General features: G+C 45.7%; 2 protein-coding genes across 3 annotated transcripts in view; both read left to right on the plus strand.

The window, feature by feature from the left end:
- Positions 1-35: 35 nt before the first annotated feature.
- On the plus strand, positions 36-3,004 carry FNDC4 (fibronectin type III domain containing 4). Of its 2 annotated transcripts, XM_011972610.1 has the most exons (6): positions 36-317; positions 397-512; positions 728-932; positions 1,384-1,473; positions 2,088-2,212; positions 2,400-3,004. In XM_011972610.1, the coding sequence occupies exons 1-6, from the start codon at positions 185-187 to the stop codon at positions 2,433-2,435; spliced, it is 705 nt and encodes a 234-aa protein (XP_011828000.1). In that variant the 5' UTR covers positions 36-184; the 3' UTR covers positions 2,436-3,004. The 2 variants fall into 2 exon arrangements, with proteins under 2 accessions (XP_011828000.1, XP_011827999.1); XM_011972609.1 differs by lacking the exon at positions 2,400-3,004 and having other exon boundaries at positions 2,088-2,336.
- A 2,085-nt stretch (positions 3,005-5,089) lies between these two features.
- Positions 5,090-19,627, plus strand: part of IFT172 (intraflagellar transport 172) — a 55,774-nt gene continuing 41,236 nt past the window's right edge. Inside the window, exons 1-14 of the mRNA XM_011972732.1 lie at positions 5,090-5,280; positions 9,354-9,497; positions 9,730-9,842; positions 10,282-10,321; positions 10,612-10,677; positions 10,889-10,968; positions 11,172-11,259; positions 13,300-13,514; positions 14,416-14,539; positions 14,961-15,056; positions 16,409-16,570; positions 16,939-16,992; positions 17,226-17,329; positions 17,815-17,900. Of these exons, the coding sequence (XP_011828122.1) occupies positions 5,242-5,280; positions 9,354-9,497; positions 9,730-9,842; positions 10,282-10,321; positions 10,612-10,677; positions 10,889-10,968; positions 11,172-11,259; positions 13,300-13,514; positions 14,416-14,539; positions 14,961-15,056; positions 16,409-16,570; positions 16,939-16,992; positions 17,226-17,329; positions 17,815-17,900 (1,411 nt within the window). The 5' untranslated portion in view covers positions 5,090-5,241. The remainder of the gene's footprint in view (positions 5,281-9,353; positions 9,498-9,729; positions 9,843-10,281; positions 10,322-10,611; positions 10,678-10,888; positions 10,969-11,171; positions 11,260-13,299; positions 13,515-14,415; positions 14,540-14,960; positions 15,057-16,408; positions 16,571-16,938; positions 16,993-17,225; positions 17,330-17,814; positions 17,901-19,627) is intronic.

Here is a 19,627-nt window from a genome sequence, read left to right on the forward strand (position 1 = left end):
GGGCTGACCGCACTCTGGGGGCGCCCGGGCAATGCGGGGGTGGGAGGGCGCGGAGAAAATAGGGTTGTTGTGAGCTGTGAGGAGCCTAGGAGAGCTGCTGCCCGACCCCCCGCCCCCCCCGCCGTGCGTTGTGGGCAGTCCTTGACCCTCCACAACTCCTGCCACCTCCAGGAGCCCCGCCTGGATGTCAAGCGGATGCCACAGTGCCCCCCCCAGCGGACTCGGTGGGGACATGGCTTCGCTGATGCCCCTTTCCCCATATCTAAGCCCCACGGTCCTCCTGCTGGTCAGCTGTGACCTGGGCTTCCTGCGAGCAGGTAAGTAAAGGGGAACGGGGCTGAGGGTCAACCAGAGCTAGTCAGTGGGTGAAACCTGTTAACACCCTGGCTCCCACAGACCGGCCTCCCTCTCCTGTGAATGTGACGGTCACTCACCTCAGAGCCAACTCGGCCACTGTGTCCTGGGACGTCCCAGAAGGCAACATCGTCATTGGCTACTCCATTTCCCAGCAAGTATGAATCACCCTTCTGCTCCCCCAACCTGTGTCCTTAGATTTCTGCACATTTCTTCACTTAGGTGGGGGGATCTGGAAGCTGCCGTATCCTGGCTCAGGCTGCCCTTTTCACGCTACTCCCCCGGAGTGCTTGGATGTTGAAGAGTCTCTGGTTGAGCCTCGTAGCCTGGCACTGGGGTGAGGCTGTCCTCCTCTCCCCTCATCTCCCTGCAGCGGCAGAATGGCCCCGGGCAGCGTGTGATTCGGGAGGTGAACACCACCACCCGGGCCTGTGCCCTCTGGGGCCTGGCTGAAGACAGTGACTACACAGTGCAGGTCAGGAGCATCGGCCTTCGGGGTGAGAGCCCCCCAGGGCCCCGGGTGCACTTCCGAACTCTCAAGGGTTCTGACCGGCTACCTTCAAACAGCTCAAGCCCAGGTGAGGGTCTGTGCTATTGGATTCTCCGGCTGCTCACCTGGCTTGCAGCCTCTTACTTACTTCTCTAAGACAAGCAACAGACTAGCTGAGTTGAATAGGATGATTTAATTCATTGTACTGCCAGGAAAGGAAGGAAAAGCAGGTGGGAAGGGGACTGGGTATAGACAGGCTGGTATTGAGTTTTTCGGGGGAAGGGCTTTTAAGCTTCCTGTTACCCAACTTCACATCAGCTGCAGCCTGCATGAGTGCGTAATAAACCTGCAGCCATCCTGCTTTTTGGTCGCTAACCACCTGTCCACCAATGGCTTCCTCCCAGGGAGGGGCTACCCTACACTCCAAGGGCAATATTATGATGAGTCTACCCTCTCTAATCCCCAGCATCTCCATCCTGCATATGTCTACATAGATAGCTATTCCCCAGTAACCCGGAGTCTGCCTTCTTCTTTCTCAGGTGACATCACAGTGGAGGGTCTGGATGGAGAGCGGCCACTGCAGACTGGGGAAGTGGTCATCATTGTGGTGGTGTTGCTCATGTGGGCTGGTGAGTAAGCAGCTAGACAGGGGACTAGGGACTCAGTAAAGGTGTGAGGTGGCAAAGGTTGTCAGGAGAAAAAGAAGTGAGAGATGGGCCAGTCGCAGTGGCTCACGCCTATAATCCCAGCACTTTGGGAGGCCAAGGCAGGCAGATCACCTGAGGTCAGGAGTTCAAGACCAGCCTGGCCAACATAGTGAAACCTGTCTCTACTAAAAATACAAAAATTAGCGGAGTGTGTTGGAGGGTGCCTGTAATCCCAGCTACTCGGGAGGCTGAGGCAGAAGAATCGCTTGAACTCAGGAGGTGGAAGTTGCAGTGAGTGAGCCGAGATTGTGCCACTGCACTCCAGCCTGGGCAATAGAGCGAGACCCTGTCTCAAAAAAAAAAAAAAAAAAAAAAAGAAGCGAGAGAAATGAGAAATGGAGTGGGGAGATAATTAGTTGAGGAGGGATGATTTGAACTTTGAAGAGAGGGAGAGGAGGCTGTTGAGAGCCCGGAGAGGAGGACTGCATGGGCACCAGGAGTTCAGGATGTTCTTCGTGGATTTTCTAGAAGCTATGTGGGTATCTCCCTGTGAGGAGGGAGGTGGAGATGAAGGCTCAGACTGTATTGTGTTTCAGCTGTAATTGGGCTGTTCTGCCGTCAGTATGACATCATCAAGGACAATGACTCCAACAACAATCCCAAGGAGAAGGGAAAGGGGCCGGAACAGAGTCCTCAGGGAAGGCCAGTGGGGACAAGACAGGTGATGTGGGGGCCAGTGAGGGCGGAAAGGGTGATTCTGCCCCTGAGGGGCAGCCAGGGAAAGGAAGAAGGCCAAAGAGGGGCAGAAAAAGATGGAAAATGGAAGACCTGAGATGGGGGAGGCTGGAGAGAAAGGGTGGCACCTATTACCTTCCTGAAATTGAGACACAGGCCATTTTCTTTCACAGAAAAAATCACCATCTATCAACACCATCGATGTTTGAGTGAAGAAACACACCCAGAAGAGAGATGCACTAACAACTGGGGATGGGGATGGGGTCAGGGAGAGCCCAAGATGGTGATCTGCCTGAGACTCCCAGAGGGTAATGACACTCCCACAATCTCAGGCCTGGTACCCATCCTCTTTCCACTGTGAGCAGAGCCAGAAGGTAGGTCTGTTAAGAGTCTGTGCCCCTGGACCTGGGGAGTGGATATCAGATGGGATATCTCCTTCCATCCCCCGGTCCAGGGGAGAGTCACTTGTTGTACCCTACTCCATTAGGTCCCAAATGGGGGCCCCATTTCACCTGTATCAGGACTCTCAGCATCCCCAGCTGCCCCCACATCTTGCCTCTGGGCCTCAGAGAGGGACTGGTCGCATTTTCTGTGGGTACTCCTCTTACCCCAACAAATAAAAGGAATTGTCTGAGCCTAGAGGCAGATGCTGCACTGCACTACTCCAATGTCTTCCATGGAGCCTCAGGTGCTCCCCCTCTCACCTGGCAGCCCCTTCAGCTGCTAGTGATCGCACTCCTTGGACATTTTTCCAATAAAGGTTCTTGGACAAACTGGAGCTGACTGTATAGTATGCTGAAAACATTTCTTCACCTTGTCTCTCTCCCGACCCTCCAAGGGCCCCTTACACCACCACCTACTTGACAGGAGCATTGCAAGGTGTGATAATACCCCACCCTAGGATAGGGCCAGGAAGAAGAGGTGTAGAAAACTAGAACCCCAGATTATTTTGCTTTGTTGGGTGAGAAGGGGAAAAAAGAGAAGAGAAAGATATAAGTTCCTGTACCACTGAAAACGAAGGCATATCATATGAAAGAGCACCAGCCTTTTTATCTTCACTGCTTGCATTGACAGCACAGCTCCTCAGCACTTATTCTTCTGACTCCTCCATCAACCCTGGGCTAATGGTCAGAAAAGGACTAAGCAGTGTCTTGGGGACTAATGAAAGGACAGCTACGCTCATGGATTCCTTGGCGCCACATGCTCCTATCCTATGTGTTCCTGTGTCTGTTCTTCCCTCCTTTGTGTTCATCTCTGTCTCTGTTTAGTCAAAGTCAGTAATAACTGTAAATCATAAATGAGTTTATATTCATGCTCTGCCACCATATCCAGAGGAGGATCCTGAAAATAAAACTGAGGGGTTGGGACTCCCCTGTCAAAAGAATTATCATTTGAGCTCTGAGGCCTACTTGTTTCCTGTGAAAATAGGGGCTGTCCTCTGCTCTTTCCTATTTTCTAAGGGTTGGTTGGTAGCCATGAGACAAACACCTGTTGACATTTGCAACCACTGTTGGGGAAGGCTTCTGGACCCACAGTCTGTCTGGAGAGCATATGCTACACTTTCTGGAGAGTTACAGATCTTCCCAACTTTGGATCATTTCAGAGCAGGCTTATGAATAACTCCTTTCTGCATTTCAATCTCTCTGGTATGTTAGAAGATAGGCCAAAAAGTCTGAAAGGGACTCCAATCCAAACAAAGATCAACAGGTCAGTCCCTTTTCTACTTAACCAACTTCTAACCCCAGGTACCACAAGACAACCTGTCGGGTGAGCCAAGTCAGGTCTGCCCTGAAAACTGAACCATAGGCCGGGAACCATGGTTTACGCCTGTAATCCCAGCATTTTGGGAGGCTGAGGCAGGTGAATCACATGAGGTTGGGAGCTCAAGACCAGCCTGACCAACATGGAGAAACCCAGTCCCTACTAAAATACAAAATTAGTCGGGCATGGTGGCGCATGCCTGTAATCCCAGCTACTTGGGAGGCTGAGGCAGGAAAATCGCTTGAACCTGGAAGGCAGAGGTTGCAGTGAGCCAAGATCGCGCTATTGCACTCCAGCCTGGGCAACAAGAGCGAAATTCACTCTCAAAACAACAACTACAACAACAACAAACTGAACCATAAAAGCATTCCAATATAAACAGCAGTCTTTAACTCACCATTACCTGATTTGGAAGTAGGGTACTTTACGTTTCTTTGGCAGCTGGTTCCAAAACACTCATCTCTCAGATTCTGAGAGTAAATGTCATTTATTGGGATGGGAATGTCACAGATTTTATAGTATCGTGGCATGCAGAGAGCGAGCTTGGAGTTGAGAAGGGACATAAAAGCTGTTTAAAGCTACTAACTCTGGGTTGAATCCCAGTTCCAAGTCCTTCGCTGGCTGTGTTAGTTTGAGCAAGTGCCTTGAGTCTCCTGTTACGTAAAATGCGACTAATAATAACGCTATCCTCTTCAAAAGGCGGTTTTGGGATTAAATGACATAAATGCACGTACAATACTTTACACAGTATCTGGCAGACACATAGTATTCATCGTTAGCTATCGTTATCAGCCTTGCGATTCCGTGCAAGTCATGTAACCTATTTGGGTACAATTCCGCCAACTGCAAAAGGCCTATCATGGCAACCGCCCTGCTTCCCTCCAGGGCTGTGAGGATTAAAAGAGAGTGCACTCAGCAACAGCCAGGTACATCAAAGAGCGAGACGGACCGCTATGACGTAGGACCCAGGGCTGGCCGAAGACTTGTGGGCGGGGCTTGGTCTCGAGTTTGCATGCGGCGACGGGATTGGTCAAGGGGAGCATTCATCAAGCCCTCTCAAGGGCCCGCCCTAGGTCTCACCGCGCTTGCGCACGTTCTGTTTGCTTCGCCGCAAAGCTACGTGTAACCTTGCGACGCGTGTCGCGCTCCGGTCGCATAAGCGTCAGCGGCTGTCGCTGCGACTGCGTGGCGGGTTGTCCAGGTAACCACGGGAGTTGTCGCTGTCTGGTAGCATCTGAGAGACAAGTGTGCGTCATGCAGTTGAAGCACCTGAGGACCCTGCTGAGCCCTCAGGTGAGGAGTTGCGTGCCAGTCCCTCCCCCTTCCGCTTTATGTTCCAAGAAAAGTGGGGGAACTGAAGTTTAATGATACTGAGCTCCTACTGTGTGCAGAAGGCTATAAAGGATATAGCGATGATCTGGACCCTGTCCTGTCGATACAGTGTTCAGGAGGCGAGATGCAGCGCTAAGGACTTGTAGCTTTCCTTACATTTCATTCACATCAGTTGTGTACAGGCCCCGTGCTGGGACTCGAAGGATACCCAAACCACCCGACTTATTCCCCTGCCTTCAGGAGGCTCGTATTAGAGGGAGAGGTGCACATGTAAGCAGCGAGTATGAATCTGCCCATAATTAAATAAACGCCTTAGGTGCAAGCCCTGAAGGGGGAGTGCAAAGACCGAACCGTGTATTCTGATTCAGGAGAGGCTGGGCACCAGGTGAGGAGCCCTGAAACATGGTGAAGAAAGGGTGGACTTTGGAGTTAGCACAGCAGAATTTAAGTCCTAGCTCCACCACTTCTTTCTTACTTTCTTTCTAAAATTTCTTACCTTGTCCTTATTTCAGATCCATCACTATTTATTTATTTAACTATTTGAGTCAGAGTCTTGCTCTGTCGCCCAGGCTGGAGTGCAGTGGCGTGATCTCACTGCAACCTCCGCCTCCCGGGTTCAAGCGATTTTCCTGCCATAGCCTCCCAAGTAGCACGCCCGGGTAATTTTTGTTTGTTTGTTTGCTTGCTTTTGTTTTTGTTTTTTGTGGAGACGAGGTTTCCCCATGTTGACCAGGCTGGCCACCACTACTTTAAACAAATGACCTGATATCTCTAACTTTAGCCTTTATCATACGGTGTCTCGGTGTCTCGGAGCACTCACAAACTTCTTCATTTGAAAAACATGAGTACTAATGGCAACTTTGGGGTACTTGGGGAAGAGTTATATAGAGTAATATACACAAAAGAGCATTGTAAACTGAAAAGCAGTGTGAAAAATTGATAGACAAGAGGAAAGGACATTCAAAAATCAAAGGACAGAATAATACAAAGCTAATAAGAATAAGGTGTCTGGCCAGGCACTGTGGCTCACACCTGTAATCCCAGCAATTTGGGAGGCCAAGGTGGGAGGATCACTTGGGCCCAGGAGTCCAGGACCTCTACAAAAAAATTTTGACCAGATGCAGTGGCTCACGCCTGTAATCCCAGCACTTTGGGAGGCCGAGGCGGGCGGATCACCTGAGGTCATGAGTTCGAGTCCAGCCTGGTCAACATGGTGAAACCCCATCTCTACTAAAAATACAAAAATTAGCCAGGTGTAGTGGCAGCTGCCTGTAATCCCAGCTGCTCAGGAGGCTGAGGAAGGAGAATCGCTTGAACCTGGGAAGCAGAGGTTGCAGTGAGCCGAGATCGTGGGGGACAGGAGTGACACTATGTCAAAAAAAAAAAAAAAAAATTAGCCACGTGTGGTGGCACACACCTGTAGGCCCAGCTGCTGGGGTCACTGAGGTGGGAGGATCTCCTGAGCCCAGGAGGTCAAGGCTGCAGTGAGACGTGATCACACCACTGCACTCCAGCCTGGGTGACAGAGCGAGACTCTGTCTCAAAAATAAATAAGATGTTCCATAACTGAATGTGTAATATGTACTAGGGCATCTTAATAAAGAAATTGGGTTGTGGTTTATGGATTTAAATCATGGTTCTAGGCCAGGTGCAGTGGTTCATGCCTGTAAACCAAGCACTTTGGGAGGCCGAGGCAGGCGGATCACCGGAGGTCAGGGGTTCGAGACCAGCCTGGCCAACATGGTGAAACCCCACCTCTACTAAAAATACAAAAATTAGCTAGGTGTGGTGGTGCATGCCTGTAATCCTAGCTACTTGGGAGGCTGAGATGGGAGAATCGCTTGAACTCAGGAGGCAGAGATTGCAGTGAGCTGAGATCGCACCACTGCACTCCAGCCTGGGTGACAGAGCGAGACTCTGCCTCAAAAAGTAAATTAATTAATTAAATAAATCATGGTCCTACCACTTACAAACGGTGTATGTGAACTTGGGCAAATTACTTAATCTTTTTGCGCTTCCATTCCTCCATCTGTAAAAGGGGGATAATAGCATCTACCTCAGTGTTATGAGGTAAAATGAGATTATGCTTGTCAGGCACTTATCAAAATGCCTATTCTATGGTAAGTACTTGTTAAAGGCAAGCTCTTATTATTTTATTCCCTACCTCACTTAATAAAACAATCTAGTGAGGTACATATTGTAGAGAAAGCAGAATTGATTATGGAAATCAGGAAGGCTTCACAGAGGGTGTGGCATTTGGACAATAGAAGGAAATTAGAACACAGGCCGGGCATGATGGCTCACATCTGTAATCCCAGCACTTCGGGAGGCCAAGGCAAGTGGATCACTTGAGGTCAGGAGTTCAAGACCAGCCTGGGCAATACGGTGAAACCCTGTCTCTACCAAAAATACAAAAAAATTAGCCGGGCATGATAGCGCACGCCTATGGCCTCAGCTACTTGGGAGGCTGAGGCAGGAGAATTCTTGAGCCTAAGAAACAGAGGTTGCAGTAAGCTGAGATTATGACACTGCACTCCAGCCTGGGGGACAGAGTAAGACTCCATCAAAAAAAAAAAAAAAAAAAACAGAAGGAAATTAGAACAGAAAATAGTTGTGCTCTCTCCGCAGTTGGAGAAGACAAAAAAAAAAGAAAGAGATTTGTGCTCATTGCTCAGCAAGCTGTCTCTTGAATATGTAATTTAAACATTTCTTTGCCCTAACGGAAAAATTGGAAATGAAATCCTCCTTCAGTCTCTCAAAATAAGATGATGTCATGATGCAGGTAGGGCTGCATGCCCAGGATTGGGCAAAGCAATAAAGCAGGAGGATCAGCAACGGTTGATGAGGAGCCCTCAGCCCTTCTAACCTAATATAATGAAGAGTTAGAGGATCATAGTGATGGTGGTGTGGCTATTTTCTGGCTTGAGGATTTGGAGGAAAAGAGCCTTTTTATTTCTGACTTTGGAGATAGGTGAGTTTGGAGTGAAAAGTGTCAATGTTTTAAGCCAGAACTCTAGTATCCAAATAATTAATCAAACAATTGGAGCAGAAGAAAAGCAGAATAAATGTTTTGTTTTCAAGGAAGGAAACCCTTCATAACAGAACTAGTCCCTTAGGACCAGAGCTAGTGTTGGAAGGGTCAGATCCAGTCAGAATAATTCACCTGGATAACTTCTAACTTCAGTTTCTGTGAAGTGGGTAGTTAAGAAGAAAAGAAAGTGGGATTGTTCATCCTGAGTCTCAACTCGTACTCCCCCTATCTTGAACTCTCACTGTCTCTCCCTTTCCTACCAAATAAGCCCAAACTCCTTTGCCTGGCTTCAAAGACTTCCTGAGCTGGCCGTTTTTCCTGCCTTACCCCTTCTATTCTACTATTTATAAGGTATAGTAGTTTCAAATAAACTAAATTACTGTTTCTTGTCCAGAACTTGCCTTTGCTCATTGCCATTCCTTCCATCTCAGATAACTTCCTACTCAACTGCATTCATTCTTCAAAGCTTAATTTTGATAATTTAAGCATAAAATTCTCTCAGGCTTCTCCAAACTATTGCAGTATTTTATACATACTTTAATAGGACTTTTCCTATTTTACACTATCTTATTAGACCTGGAGGCAGGATCTATGGTTTGTTTTTTGTCTCTCAGCCCCTGGCCATGTGCCTTGATCAATAAGGTGCTCAAAAACTATTAATTGAATGAATGGCTAACGACCAAAACTTACCAGACTAATTGAATTTATTTCAGTAGTAGACCTGGGAACAAGGAGGCCATTGCAGAGATTCATTCATACAGTTGACTTAGCACACTGCCTCTTAGTGCATTTGCATATGAGTCTCTGGAAACACATTGTTCTCACAGTCCAGGATCTGAAGGCCTAGGAGACCAGGATGGGCTACAGGCATCTCTTTGTTTTGAGGATAGAATCATGACAGAAAGAAAATTGACCAGAATTACACTAGAATTAATAGAACTAGAAATGCTTTTGGTATTCTAGACCAGCACATGGGTTTGTTTTTACCCCTTTGCCTCTGCAGGATGGAGCTGCAAAGGTGACTTGCATGGCTTGGTCCCAGAACAATGCCAAATTTGCTGTCTGCACAGTGGACCGAGTAGTCTTGCTGTGTGATGAACATGGAGAACGGAGAGATAAATTCTCCACCAAACCAGCTGACATGAAGGTAAACAGTGTATTCACGTGTACCTTAACCTGTTGGTGGGGTCTCACAACCCTGGAAGACCTAGTCTGCCTCCTAGCCATCGGCATAGGAAATGGTGCACCCCACCTTTTTCTCAGTATAAATCCTCAAGCTCCCTTAGGAGCACACATATACCTTTTTTTTTCTCTTTTTTCTTTCATGTGTGCTCATTACTTCTTTTTCTTTTTCTTTCTTTCTTTTTTTTTTTTGTTAGTATGGCAGGAAGAGCTATATGGTGAAGGGCATGGCTTTTTCTCCTGATTCCACTAAAATTGCCATAGGACAGACTGACAACATCATCTATGTCTACAAGATTGGAGAAGATTGGTGAGGATAGAGATTGGGAGATGCGATTGCCCGGGAAAGAAGGGGAAGGCAAGAGAAATGCCTCACTGGGGAGGGGAAATAAAGAGGATGAGAAGCCAAGCTTGACCGTTGAAGGCAGAGACTTTCTGGAGTCTGTTGTTGCTTTTCTGCCTTCGCCTGTGCCTCGTGTTCTGCAGTCCCATCCCTGGAGGAAACAGTCCAAGATCAACAGCAGGCCCTGTGAGATCCTGGAAGCCCAGAGTGATGTCGCATCTTTGTTATTGTTCTGAAACTTCTTAGGCTGCCTTATATGCCTCCCTTCAGGGCTCCTACAGAGTAGTCAGAAACACTAGTGGGCCAGGGAAGAAATCTGCTCTTTCTTCTCTTCCCTCAGCATCATTTTTGGCAATTTGTTTATGGAAGTGGTTTTTAATATGTTTCCCCTCCTTTTGTTTGGCAGGGGTGACAAGAAAGTCATCTGCAACAAGTTCATCCAGACGGTAAAGTTCAGACCAGTCACTGGAAGCTTAGGATGAACAAACATATATCAATATATCTACTTATAAATACAGCCAGGAGTTGCATTTCTAACATCTGAATGTGACTTTTCCTACTGCAAGGATGGTGCTTCGTGGCTGTACACGGTCATCTGCTATCTTCCTTAGAGCCCTGTTGTGTCCCTTCCATATAGGAGATTGACGTGGTGGTGTGTGGTGGGGTGTTGAAGTTGTTATAAATGTGTTGGCCCACACAGATGGGGTTATCCTTTTTATCATTTCCTTTCACACAGAGTGCTGTCACTTGTCTGCAGTGGCCCGCAGAGTACATCATTGTCTTTGGGCTGGCTGAAGGGAAGGTAAAAGAGGGAAGGGAAACACAAGAGAGGGGGTGGTAGGGATAATGGTTCTGGAGAGAGGAATATGGTTCACCCTCTTTCTTAGGATCAAGTTGTATGCTGGGGAGAATGCATAGGGACCAGTTTTGTGGGATAGTTTTTCCTTTTTTTCTTAAGGCCTAGTTAAATTTAAAATAGCCTAACCATACTTCTGTCATTTTTCCATTTTCAGGTTCGTTTAGCAAACACCAAAACTAATAAATCATCTACCATCTATGGGACAGAGTCTTACGTGGTGTCCCTGACAACAAAGTGAGTGAAGAGGAGTAGTATCACAAGAGTCTGGAAGTGCTAGAAAAACGCTGTGGGGAAATATGGACTGCAAGACCATAGTATGAAAGGCAGGAGAACTGGTAGCAGGAACCACAGACAGGGTTGTGTTTGACAGAGAAAGGGGCTTTCTTGGTGAGATAAAATAATCTCTTCCTATATTTCTCTCCTTTCTCCTTTTTTAGTTGCTCTGGGAAAGGAATTCTCTCTGGTCATGCAGATGGTACCATTGTTAGGTATTTCTTTGATGATGAAGGCTCTGGAGAGTCACAGGTATGAATAAAGAATGTTGTGGGAGGCTGACGTGGGTGGATTGCTTGAGTCTAGGAGTTTGAAACCAGCCTGGGCAACACAGTAAAACCCTGTCTCTACCCAAAAAAAAAAAAAAAAAAAAAAACAAAAATTAGTTGGGCATGGTGGCGTGGGCCTGTAATCCCAGCTACTCAGGAAGCTGAAGTGGGAGGATTACTTGAGCCCAGGAGGCTGAGGCTGCAGTGAGCTGAAATAGCACCACTGCACTACAGCCTGGGTGACAGAACAAGACCCTGTCTCAGAAAAAAAAAAAAAAGGATGCTGTGGGATAGGGGATAAGGAAATTCCAGGAACCCTCCTAGAGGAGGTTGGACTTCTAAGGCATTTGGATTGAGGTACTAAGGGAGGAAGCTAGAGGAGTGAGACCTCGGGGACAGAGACAAAGTTGGATGTGGCCACTGAAAGGATTTGTGTTTAGGAGCCTGGAGCTTACTACTTATAAGAAGGGATGACTCAGGTGGAAGGGACTTTGAGACAAAGGGAAATAAAAACTCTTAGGGTAATGAAAAGTGAAAATTATTCCTATTTGTGTAAAATATGTATAATATATATTTATGTATGTGGTTTCATAGAAACAAGAGTTAACAGTTTACTCTGGAGAGGGGAAAGGAAAAAGATGGGGAATAAAAAGGAAACTTTCATGTTACTCAATATAATTCTGTATTGTTTGAATCATTTACATTAAGAATTACTTGTGGGCTGTGCACACTTGTGCATGCCTGTAATCCCAGCACTTTGGGAGGCCAAGGCGGGTGGATCACCTGAGGTCAGGAGTTCGAGACCAGCCTGACGAACAAGGTGAAACCCCGTCTCTAATAGATACAAAAAAATTAGCTGGGCCTGGTGGCACATGCCTATAATCCCAGCTATTTGGGAGGCTGAGGCAGGAGAATCGCTTGAACCTGGGAGGCAGAGGTTGCAATAAGCCAAGATCGCATGCCATTGTACTCCAGACTGGGCAACAAGAGGGAAACGCCGTCTTAAAAAAAAAAAGAATTACTTGTATAAGCCGGGCACAGTGGCTCACTCCTGTAATCCCAGCACTTTGGGAGGCTGAGGCGGGTGGATCACCTGAGGTCAGGAGTTTGAGACCAGCCTGGCCAACATGGTGAAACCCCATCTCTACTAAAAATATAAAAATTAGCCAGGTGTGGTGGCATGTGCCTGGAATCCCAGCTACTCGGGAGACTGAGGCAGGAGAATCGGTTGAACCCAGGAGGCGAAGGTTGCAGTGAGGTGGAATGCGCCACTGCACTCTAGCCCAGTGACAGAGTGAGACTCCATCTCAAAAAAAAAGAGAGAGAGAATTACTTGTATAATAATTAAATTTAACCCTCCTTAAAAAAAGAAGCCCTGTGCGCTTTGTGGGCCTAGATGCTGTTGGTTAATGTGTAGGATGTCTCCGTTTTGGAGGAGCTTTACCAGGTATATATTAAAAATTTCCAATACGTGCCGGGCATGGTGGCTCATGCCTGTAATCCCAGCACTTTGAGAGGCCGAGAATCACAAGGTCAGGAGTTCAAGACCAGCCTGACCAACATGGTGAAACCCCATCTCTACTAAAAATACAAAAATTAGCCTGGTGTGGTGGCACACACCTGTAATCCCAGCTACTCAGGAGGCTGAGGCAGGAGAATCACTTGAACCCAGGAGGCAGAGGTTGCAGCAAGCCAAGATCGCGCCACTGCATTCCAACCTGGGCAACAGAGTGAGACTCTGTCTCAAAAAAAAAAAGAAAAGAAAATTCCAATATACAAGCATTTTGAGGTTTTTCTAGAGCACAAGGTCAACAAGTGTTTGTACAGGGATGTGTGTGTGTGTGTGTGTGTGTATGTGACAATTTGTGAAGAGTTCAGGATTAGGATGTGTTGGGATAGGAAAATGTTGGAAGAGACTTCTGCAGGGTATGATGGTCAGAGTGAAGGTACCAGGTGTTGAGAATGAGGAATTTTTCGGGTGGAGTCTTCGGAGAGTGATTGAAACCCTCTACTTCTGTCTTAGGGGAAGTTGGTTAACCACCCGTGTCCACCCTATGCCTTGGCATGGGCAACCAATAGCATTGTGGCTGCAGGCTGTGATCGGAAGATTGTAGCCTATGGAAAAGAAGGCCACGTGCTACAAACTTTTGATTATAGCCGTGACCCTCAGGAGCGGGAGTTCACCACAGCTGTAGCAAGTCCTGGGGGCCAGTCTGTTGTGCTAGGAAGTTATGACAGGTGAGTCCCCTTTCCAGTTTTATCTTCTGCCTGCTTTCTCTGTGAACACTCTCTGCTTTAGCCAAATTATTCTGAGCCAGAGTGGGAGACTGGAGCAGAATCAAATGTATGTATGTAATTCATGCGCTTTCCTCTTCCTGCTCCCTCCATCCATTGGTGTGCTGGCAGTTCCAAAACGTCCTGGGCTCTTGTTTTGTCTCTGTGCCTCTCCCTGCACTTCCATAGCAAAATTCATCTCTATTTTCTGTTTCCATTGCCCTCTTTGAGACCGCTTAGAGTTTCTCACATTATATTACAGTTTGTTGTTTGCAAACTGTTGTTGTGTAGCCAGATAGATGGCTGAATCAGAGTCCTTGAGAAGGGGGCTTATTACTCATCTTTTTATCTCCAGTGCCTAGATTAGCATCTACATGCTTTGTATCTAAGATATACTCAGATGTTTGGTGAATGAATGAATGAATGATGGAACAGCAGATAAACAGCCATGTTCCAGGTCTCGTCATTTCTCTGGCATGTGTTTAACCCCAGCTTTGTCAGTCCTGTGTTTCTACCCCCTTCAATCTTATGTCTCCTTGTGTTCTCTTCTTTCTTCACTGACTCCTACCATTTATCTCCTTGTTGCATATTTTTTTTGCTTCTAGTAGCTTATTTTTCTCACCTGCCCTGGACTTTTTGTTTTCTCTGCTCTCCTCACACTTATTCTATTTTAGTTTTGCCTTGATTTTCCCAGCTTATTTCCTGTGCACCTTTATATCCTCTCCTGCTAGACTGCCTAGCTTGTCTGTTCTTTTTATTTCCTTTCTTTTCGGATATAGCAAGACTAATTTCCTTTGCTTATAAGCCCATTTGCACTCTTTAGCTCAGCCTTGATCTCTTCTAAAAGCCACATACTTTATTTCAGGCTTCGGGTGTTCAACTGGAGCCCTCAAAGAAGCATCTGGGAAGAGGCAAAGCCCAAGGAGATTGCCAATTTATACACCATCACTGCCTTGGCCTGGAAGCGGGATGGCTCACGGCTCTGTGTGGTGTGTTACTAGTAATCCCTTTCTGGATTGGTGACTTTCACCAAACTAGGAAAAAATCCTGCCTTATCCTAAAGCACTCTTCCCTGACACTAGAAAATCTCCTCTTTCCTTTTGACCCTAACCTAAAATTCTGGCGTTAAAGGCAGGAAAGAGAAATTCATACTTTATTGGAGGTCACAAAAGGGACAAAAAATTGTGTGTAGGCAGGGCTAGTTTCTCCCTTTTATCCCATTAATATGTTGTGCCCTTGAGTCCAATGATTGTAGCCTCTTTCCTTATGGTAATTCCAAAAACTGCCAGGTCTTTCACTGCCAACTCTTCTCTAGACTCTAGAGCCTAGGTTTTGAGGATGTCTCTAGATACTCTCCCCATGCCAGTGTGCTATGTGTGTGACCTTTTATGCTGTCACTTTCCCTTCTAGGGCACACTATGTGGTGGGGTGGAACAGTTTGACTGCTGTCTCCGAAGGAGTATTTACAAGAACAAGTTTGAGCTGACGTATGTGGGACCTAGCCAGGTAAGCAGGATGGTAGCCTACTGCACTGAGAGTTTGCGTGGCTCATTCATCCTTATAACATTTCCCTGCCTCTGGCCACAGCCGTAGTTCAAATTTCATCTTCATCCCTCTGGAAGAGCTGTTCTGGGCAACAGAATATGTCAGGGCAACACCTTGGTAACTTTCCTGCTGTAGTTCTTGCAGCTTATTATAAGAGAAGTTTTGGCAGGGCGCGGTGGCTCATGCCTGTAATCCCAGCACTTTGGGGGGCCGAGGTGGGCAGATCACGAGGTCAGGAGATCGAGACCATCCTGGCTAACATGGTGAAACCCCGTCTTTGCTAAAAATACAAAGAAATTAGCCAGGCGTAGTGGCGGGCGCCTGTATTCCCAGCTACTTGGAAGGCTGAGGCAGGAGAATGGCGTGAACCTGGGAGGTGGAGGTTGCAATGAGCCAAGATCCTGCCACTGCACTCCAGCCTGGGTGACAGAGCAAGACTCTGTCTCAAAAAAAGAAAAAGAAAAGTTTTAAGCACCAGGCGTAAGGTGTGCAGATTGCCACTTAAGCCTTCCTGGCTTAAAACTTTACTGTCTACACACTGGCATTTGGGCAATTGGATAAATAGGATTATAAATGTGAACTCTGTTGTTTTAAGACCTCTGAGCTCACTGTGTATGATGTTGCAAGCTAAAAATTTCTCAGTTCCTGGGCCCACTTTTCTCTTTTTTCTACCTCTGTCCTTCCATTTATTATACATTGGTTTCTTCATTCTTTTATTCTTTCCAGAAACATTTATTCATTCTCTACTTTGTGTCAGCAGTGTTAGGCATTGGGAATACACAGATAATTATCTGTAAGACATTGTCCCTTGATCGAGGAGATCATTATAACAGAGGACACAGACATATCAAAAAATAATATTAGCCAGATGCAGTGGCACATGCCTGTAGTCTCAGCTACTCAGGAGGCCGAGACAGGAGGATTGCTTGAACCCAGGAGTTCAAGGCCAGCCTAAGCAACATACTGAGACCCTGTCAGTCATTCAGTCAACCAATCAATACGTACACTGTGATCAGTGATATGTAAGGTTTGTACAAAGACTATGAGAACATAGAATGATTGGTTTTACCCAGTGGAACTTTCAGAATTATATAAATTGTGAGCGTCAAAAGAGATAATATAGGAAAGCATTTCATAAATAGTAAATCCCCATATAAACGTAAGATATCATTACTATCAACAATATCCTAGACCCAGGGAGGAAACAAGGTATTAGCTTTGTTTAGCACTGTGGAGGTAGGCAAAGGGCATCGTTGTTCACCCTTCTTTTGGGCTGGGGAAGCCTAAGGGGCTCAGACTTGTCCTTTACCAAGGTGATTGTGAAGAACCTGTCATCAGGAACCCGAGTGGTGCTCAAGTCACACTATGGCTATGAGGTGGAAGAGGTGAAAATCCTAGGAAAGGAACGTTACTTGGTGGCTCACACATCAGACACACTGCTGCTGGGGGACCTGAACACTAATCGGCTTAGTGAGGTAGGAACCAAAATTGATGGTAGGGTGGGGAATAGGGCATCTCGGCTTAATACTTGTGGGGACCCAAAATCCCTTCTGTCCGTGAGAAGTTCTAACATTCTGGTGTAGGGGACCTGGTTTCAGGGAAGGAGACCCAGGAGGTTATAATCTCAGAGTATGAATCACCATATTTGGACTGTTTTTATGCCATCTCTCAGAAACATCTCTCTGGTTTCTCTCAGGGACCAGAGCAAATTCTGATATAGCATCTCTTTTGTGTAGTGCCAAAGCCTATGTAAATATGATCTTTCCGCTTCCCAACCTGTCATTCTTTCGGCATTATCTTGGGTATTTATCCACATTGCTTCTTAAGTCTTCTCCCATTGCAGATAGCCTGGCAAGGATCTGGTGGCAATGAGAAGTATTTCTTTGAAAATGAGAATGTGAGTAGGACTTGATTCACTATCACCATCTCGATCAGCCTCCTTCTAGCTTCTGTGTCATAAAGATGACAAGTTGCAAGGGATAGGGAAACAGCAGATAAACGGGAGGACGAAATTGGCAGGGTAAGAGAGCAAGGAGAAAAGTGGTAGTCACCTGGAACTGACAGTACATCTCCCACTACTGTTTTTCTTCATGTAGCCTTTCCACTGTATAACAACTCCATTTTTCCCAGGTATGCATGATCTTCAATGCCGGAGAGCTAACCCTGGTGGAATATGGGAATAATGACACCTTGGGTTCCGTACGCACTGAATTCATGAACCCCCACCTCATCAGGTACCCTCACAAGATTCTCTAAATCCCTGAAACCCAAAATAATTCCTCTTGGACTCCTAAATTCTGCGTCCTCCAGTTAATCTAAAAGATTCAGCCAGGCGTGATGGCTCACGCCTATAATCCCAGCACTTTGGGAGGCAGAGGCAAGCAGATTACTTGAGTCAAGGAGTTCAGGAGCAGCCTGGGCAACATGGTGAAACCCCCTCTCTACTAAAAATACAAAAAATTATCCAGGCATGGTGGCACACCCCTGTAGTCCTAGTTACTCAGGAGGCTGAGGTGGGAGAATCACCTGGAACTTAGGAAGTCGAAGTTGTAGTGAGCCGTGATCACACCACTGCACTACAGCCTTGGCAACCAGAGTGAGACCCTGTCTCACAATAAATAAATAAATAAAAGCTTCATCCCATATGGTACTTCAGAGCCTTTAATAAACATCCCAGCACCTCAGCCCATTTTGCCTTACCTCGCCCTTCATGTTTCAGTGTTCGTATTAATGAGAGGTGTCAGCGAGGAACAGAAGATAATAAGAAATTGGCTTATCTTATTGATATTAAGACTATTGCTATAGGTGAGTAAGACTCTCTCATAATTTTAATAACAAAATAGATGTTTATATCACACTTCCATACCACAGGATTGTGTTCAGTGGGGAATGCAGGAATCTGAGAAGCACCAGGTAAATAGTAACCCCACATGTACAGTGGATATATATGAAATGTTTAAGTCAATATGTGTGCATCTATACCTGGATATCTAGATATAAAAACAAAGGTGCAGGCCAGGCACAGTTACTCATGCTTGTAATCCCAGCACTTTGGAAGGGCAAGGCAGGAGGATCATTTGAGCCCAGTAGTTCAAGGCTGCAGTGAGCCATGATTGTGCCACTGCACTCCAGCCTAGATGATGGAGTAAGATCCCATCTCTTAAAACAAAAACAAAAACAAATCCCAAAGGTCCATATAATTATTCATGTTCTCTAGACATATATCTTAGGGTTGGCAAATTGTGAGTGGTAGAGAAGGCCCATTAAATTTATGAATTTTCCTGTTTAGACTTCATAGAATCATAGACTGTTAGAACTGGAAGAGGTCTTATTTTTTGTATAGTTTATCATTGGTAACTAATAATGACAGAAATTTTTTGCATTTCACAATTATCATGAAATGTTTCAAGCATAAAAAATAGTATAGATTGCATTACCTATACAATGTAGCTGTTAAAAATGGGGCTCTGGGCCAGGCACAGTGGCTCACACCTGTAATCCCACCACTTTGGGAGGCTGAGGCGGGCGGGTTGCTTGAGCTCAGGAGTTTGAGATCAGCCTAGGCAATGTGGTGAGACTCTGTCTCTATGAAAAAAGAAATTAATTAAATTAAAAAAAAAAAAAAAGAATGGGGCTATGGAGTCAAACCGTCTCACTTCTCTACCTGTGTGATCTTAGGAAGTTACTTCATCTTTCTAATATCTCAGTTTCCTACAAAATAGGGATAAAAATAGTACCTACTTTATATGAAATACACTTATCCCTGGTACATAGGAATAAATGTTAGCTATTAATAATAATGATATTTTTCTTGCTTTGGCAGTACATATATTAAAATTGGAATGATAAAGAGAAGATTAGCATGGCCCCATGCAAGGATGACACACAAATTTATGAAGCTTTCCACTTTAAACCAATTTTTTTGAAAGAAGATATTATCACTTGTTTATTCATACCCAGTTCTGTCAAATCCTGATATTTTGTTATATTTACGTTGAATCATTTTATATCCTCCCCGTTATTGATGGGCATTTAAGTTGCTGATTTTTCACTATTACAGTGATTTGGTTCTCTGAGTTCCACGCCTAGAATGGAACTGCTAAATCATAGAGGACCTGTGTCTTCAACTTCACTAAATATTTCCAAATTGTTCTCTAAAAAAGTTATACCAATTTCTATTCCCACCAGCAGTTAGAGTTTCTATTGTCCGACATCTTCTGTAATACTTGAAATTGCCTGACTTCATAATTTGGCTTAAACATGATCTATATAAAATTATATCTCTATATTAATTTCATATATAATAATTATTGACCATTTATATTTCTTCTTCTGTGAATTGCTAGTTCCTATCTCTTATCGATTTTTAAAATCAGAGTGTCTCGGCCGGGCGCCGGTGGCTCAAGCCTGTAATCCCAGCACTTTGGGAGGCCGAGACGGGCAGATCACAAGGTCAGGAGGTCGAGACCATCCTGGCTAACACGGTGAAACCCCGTCTCTACTAAAAAAATACAAAAAACTAGCCGGGCGAG

This window comes from Mandrillus leucophaeus, unplaced genomic scaffold (genome assembly GCF_000951045.1).
Source record: "Mandrillus leucophaeus isolate KB7577 unplaced genomic scaffold, Mleu.le_1.0 Scaffold13, whole genome shotgun sequence".
Lineage (NCBI taxonomy): Eukaryota > Metazoa > Chordata > Mammalia > Primates > Cercopithecidae > Mandrillus > Mandrillus leucophaeus.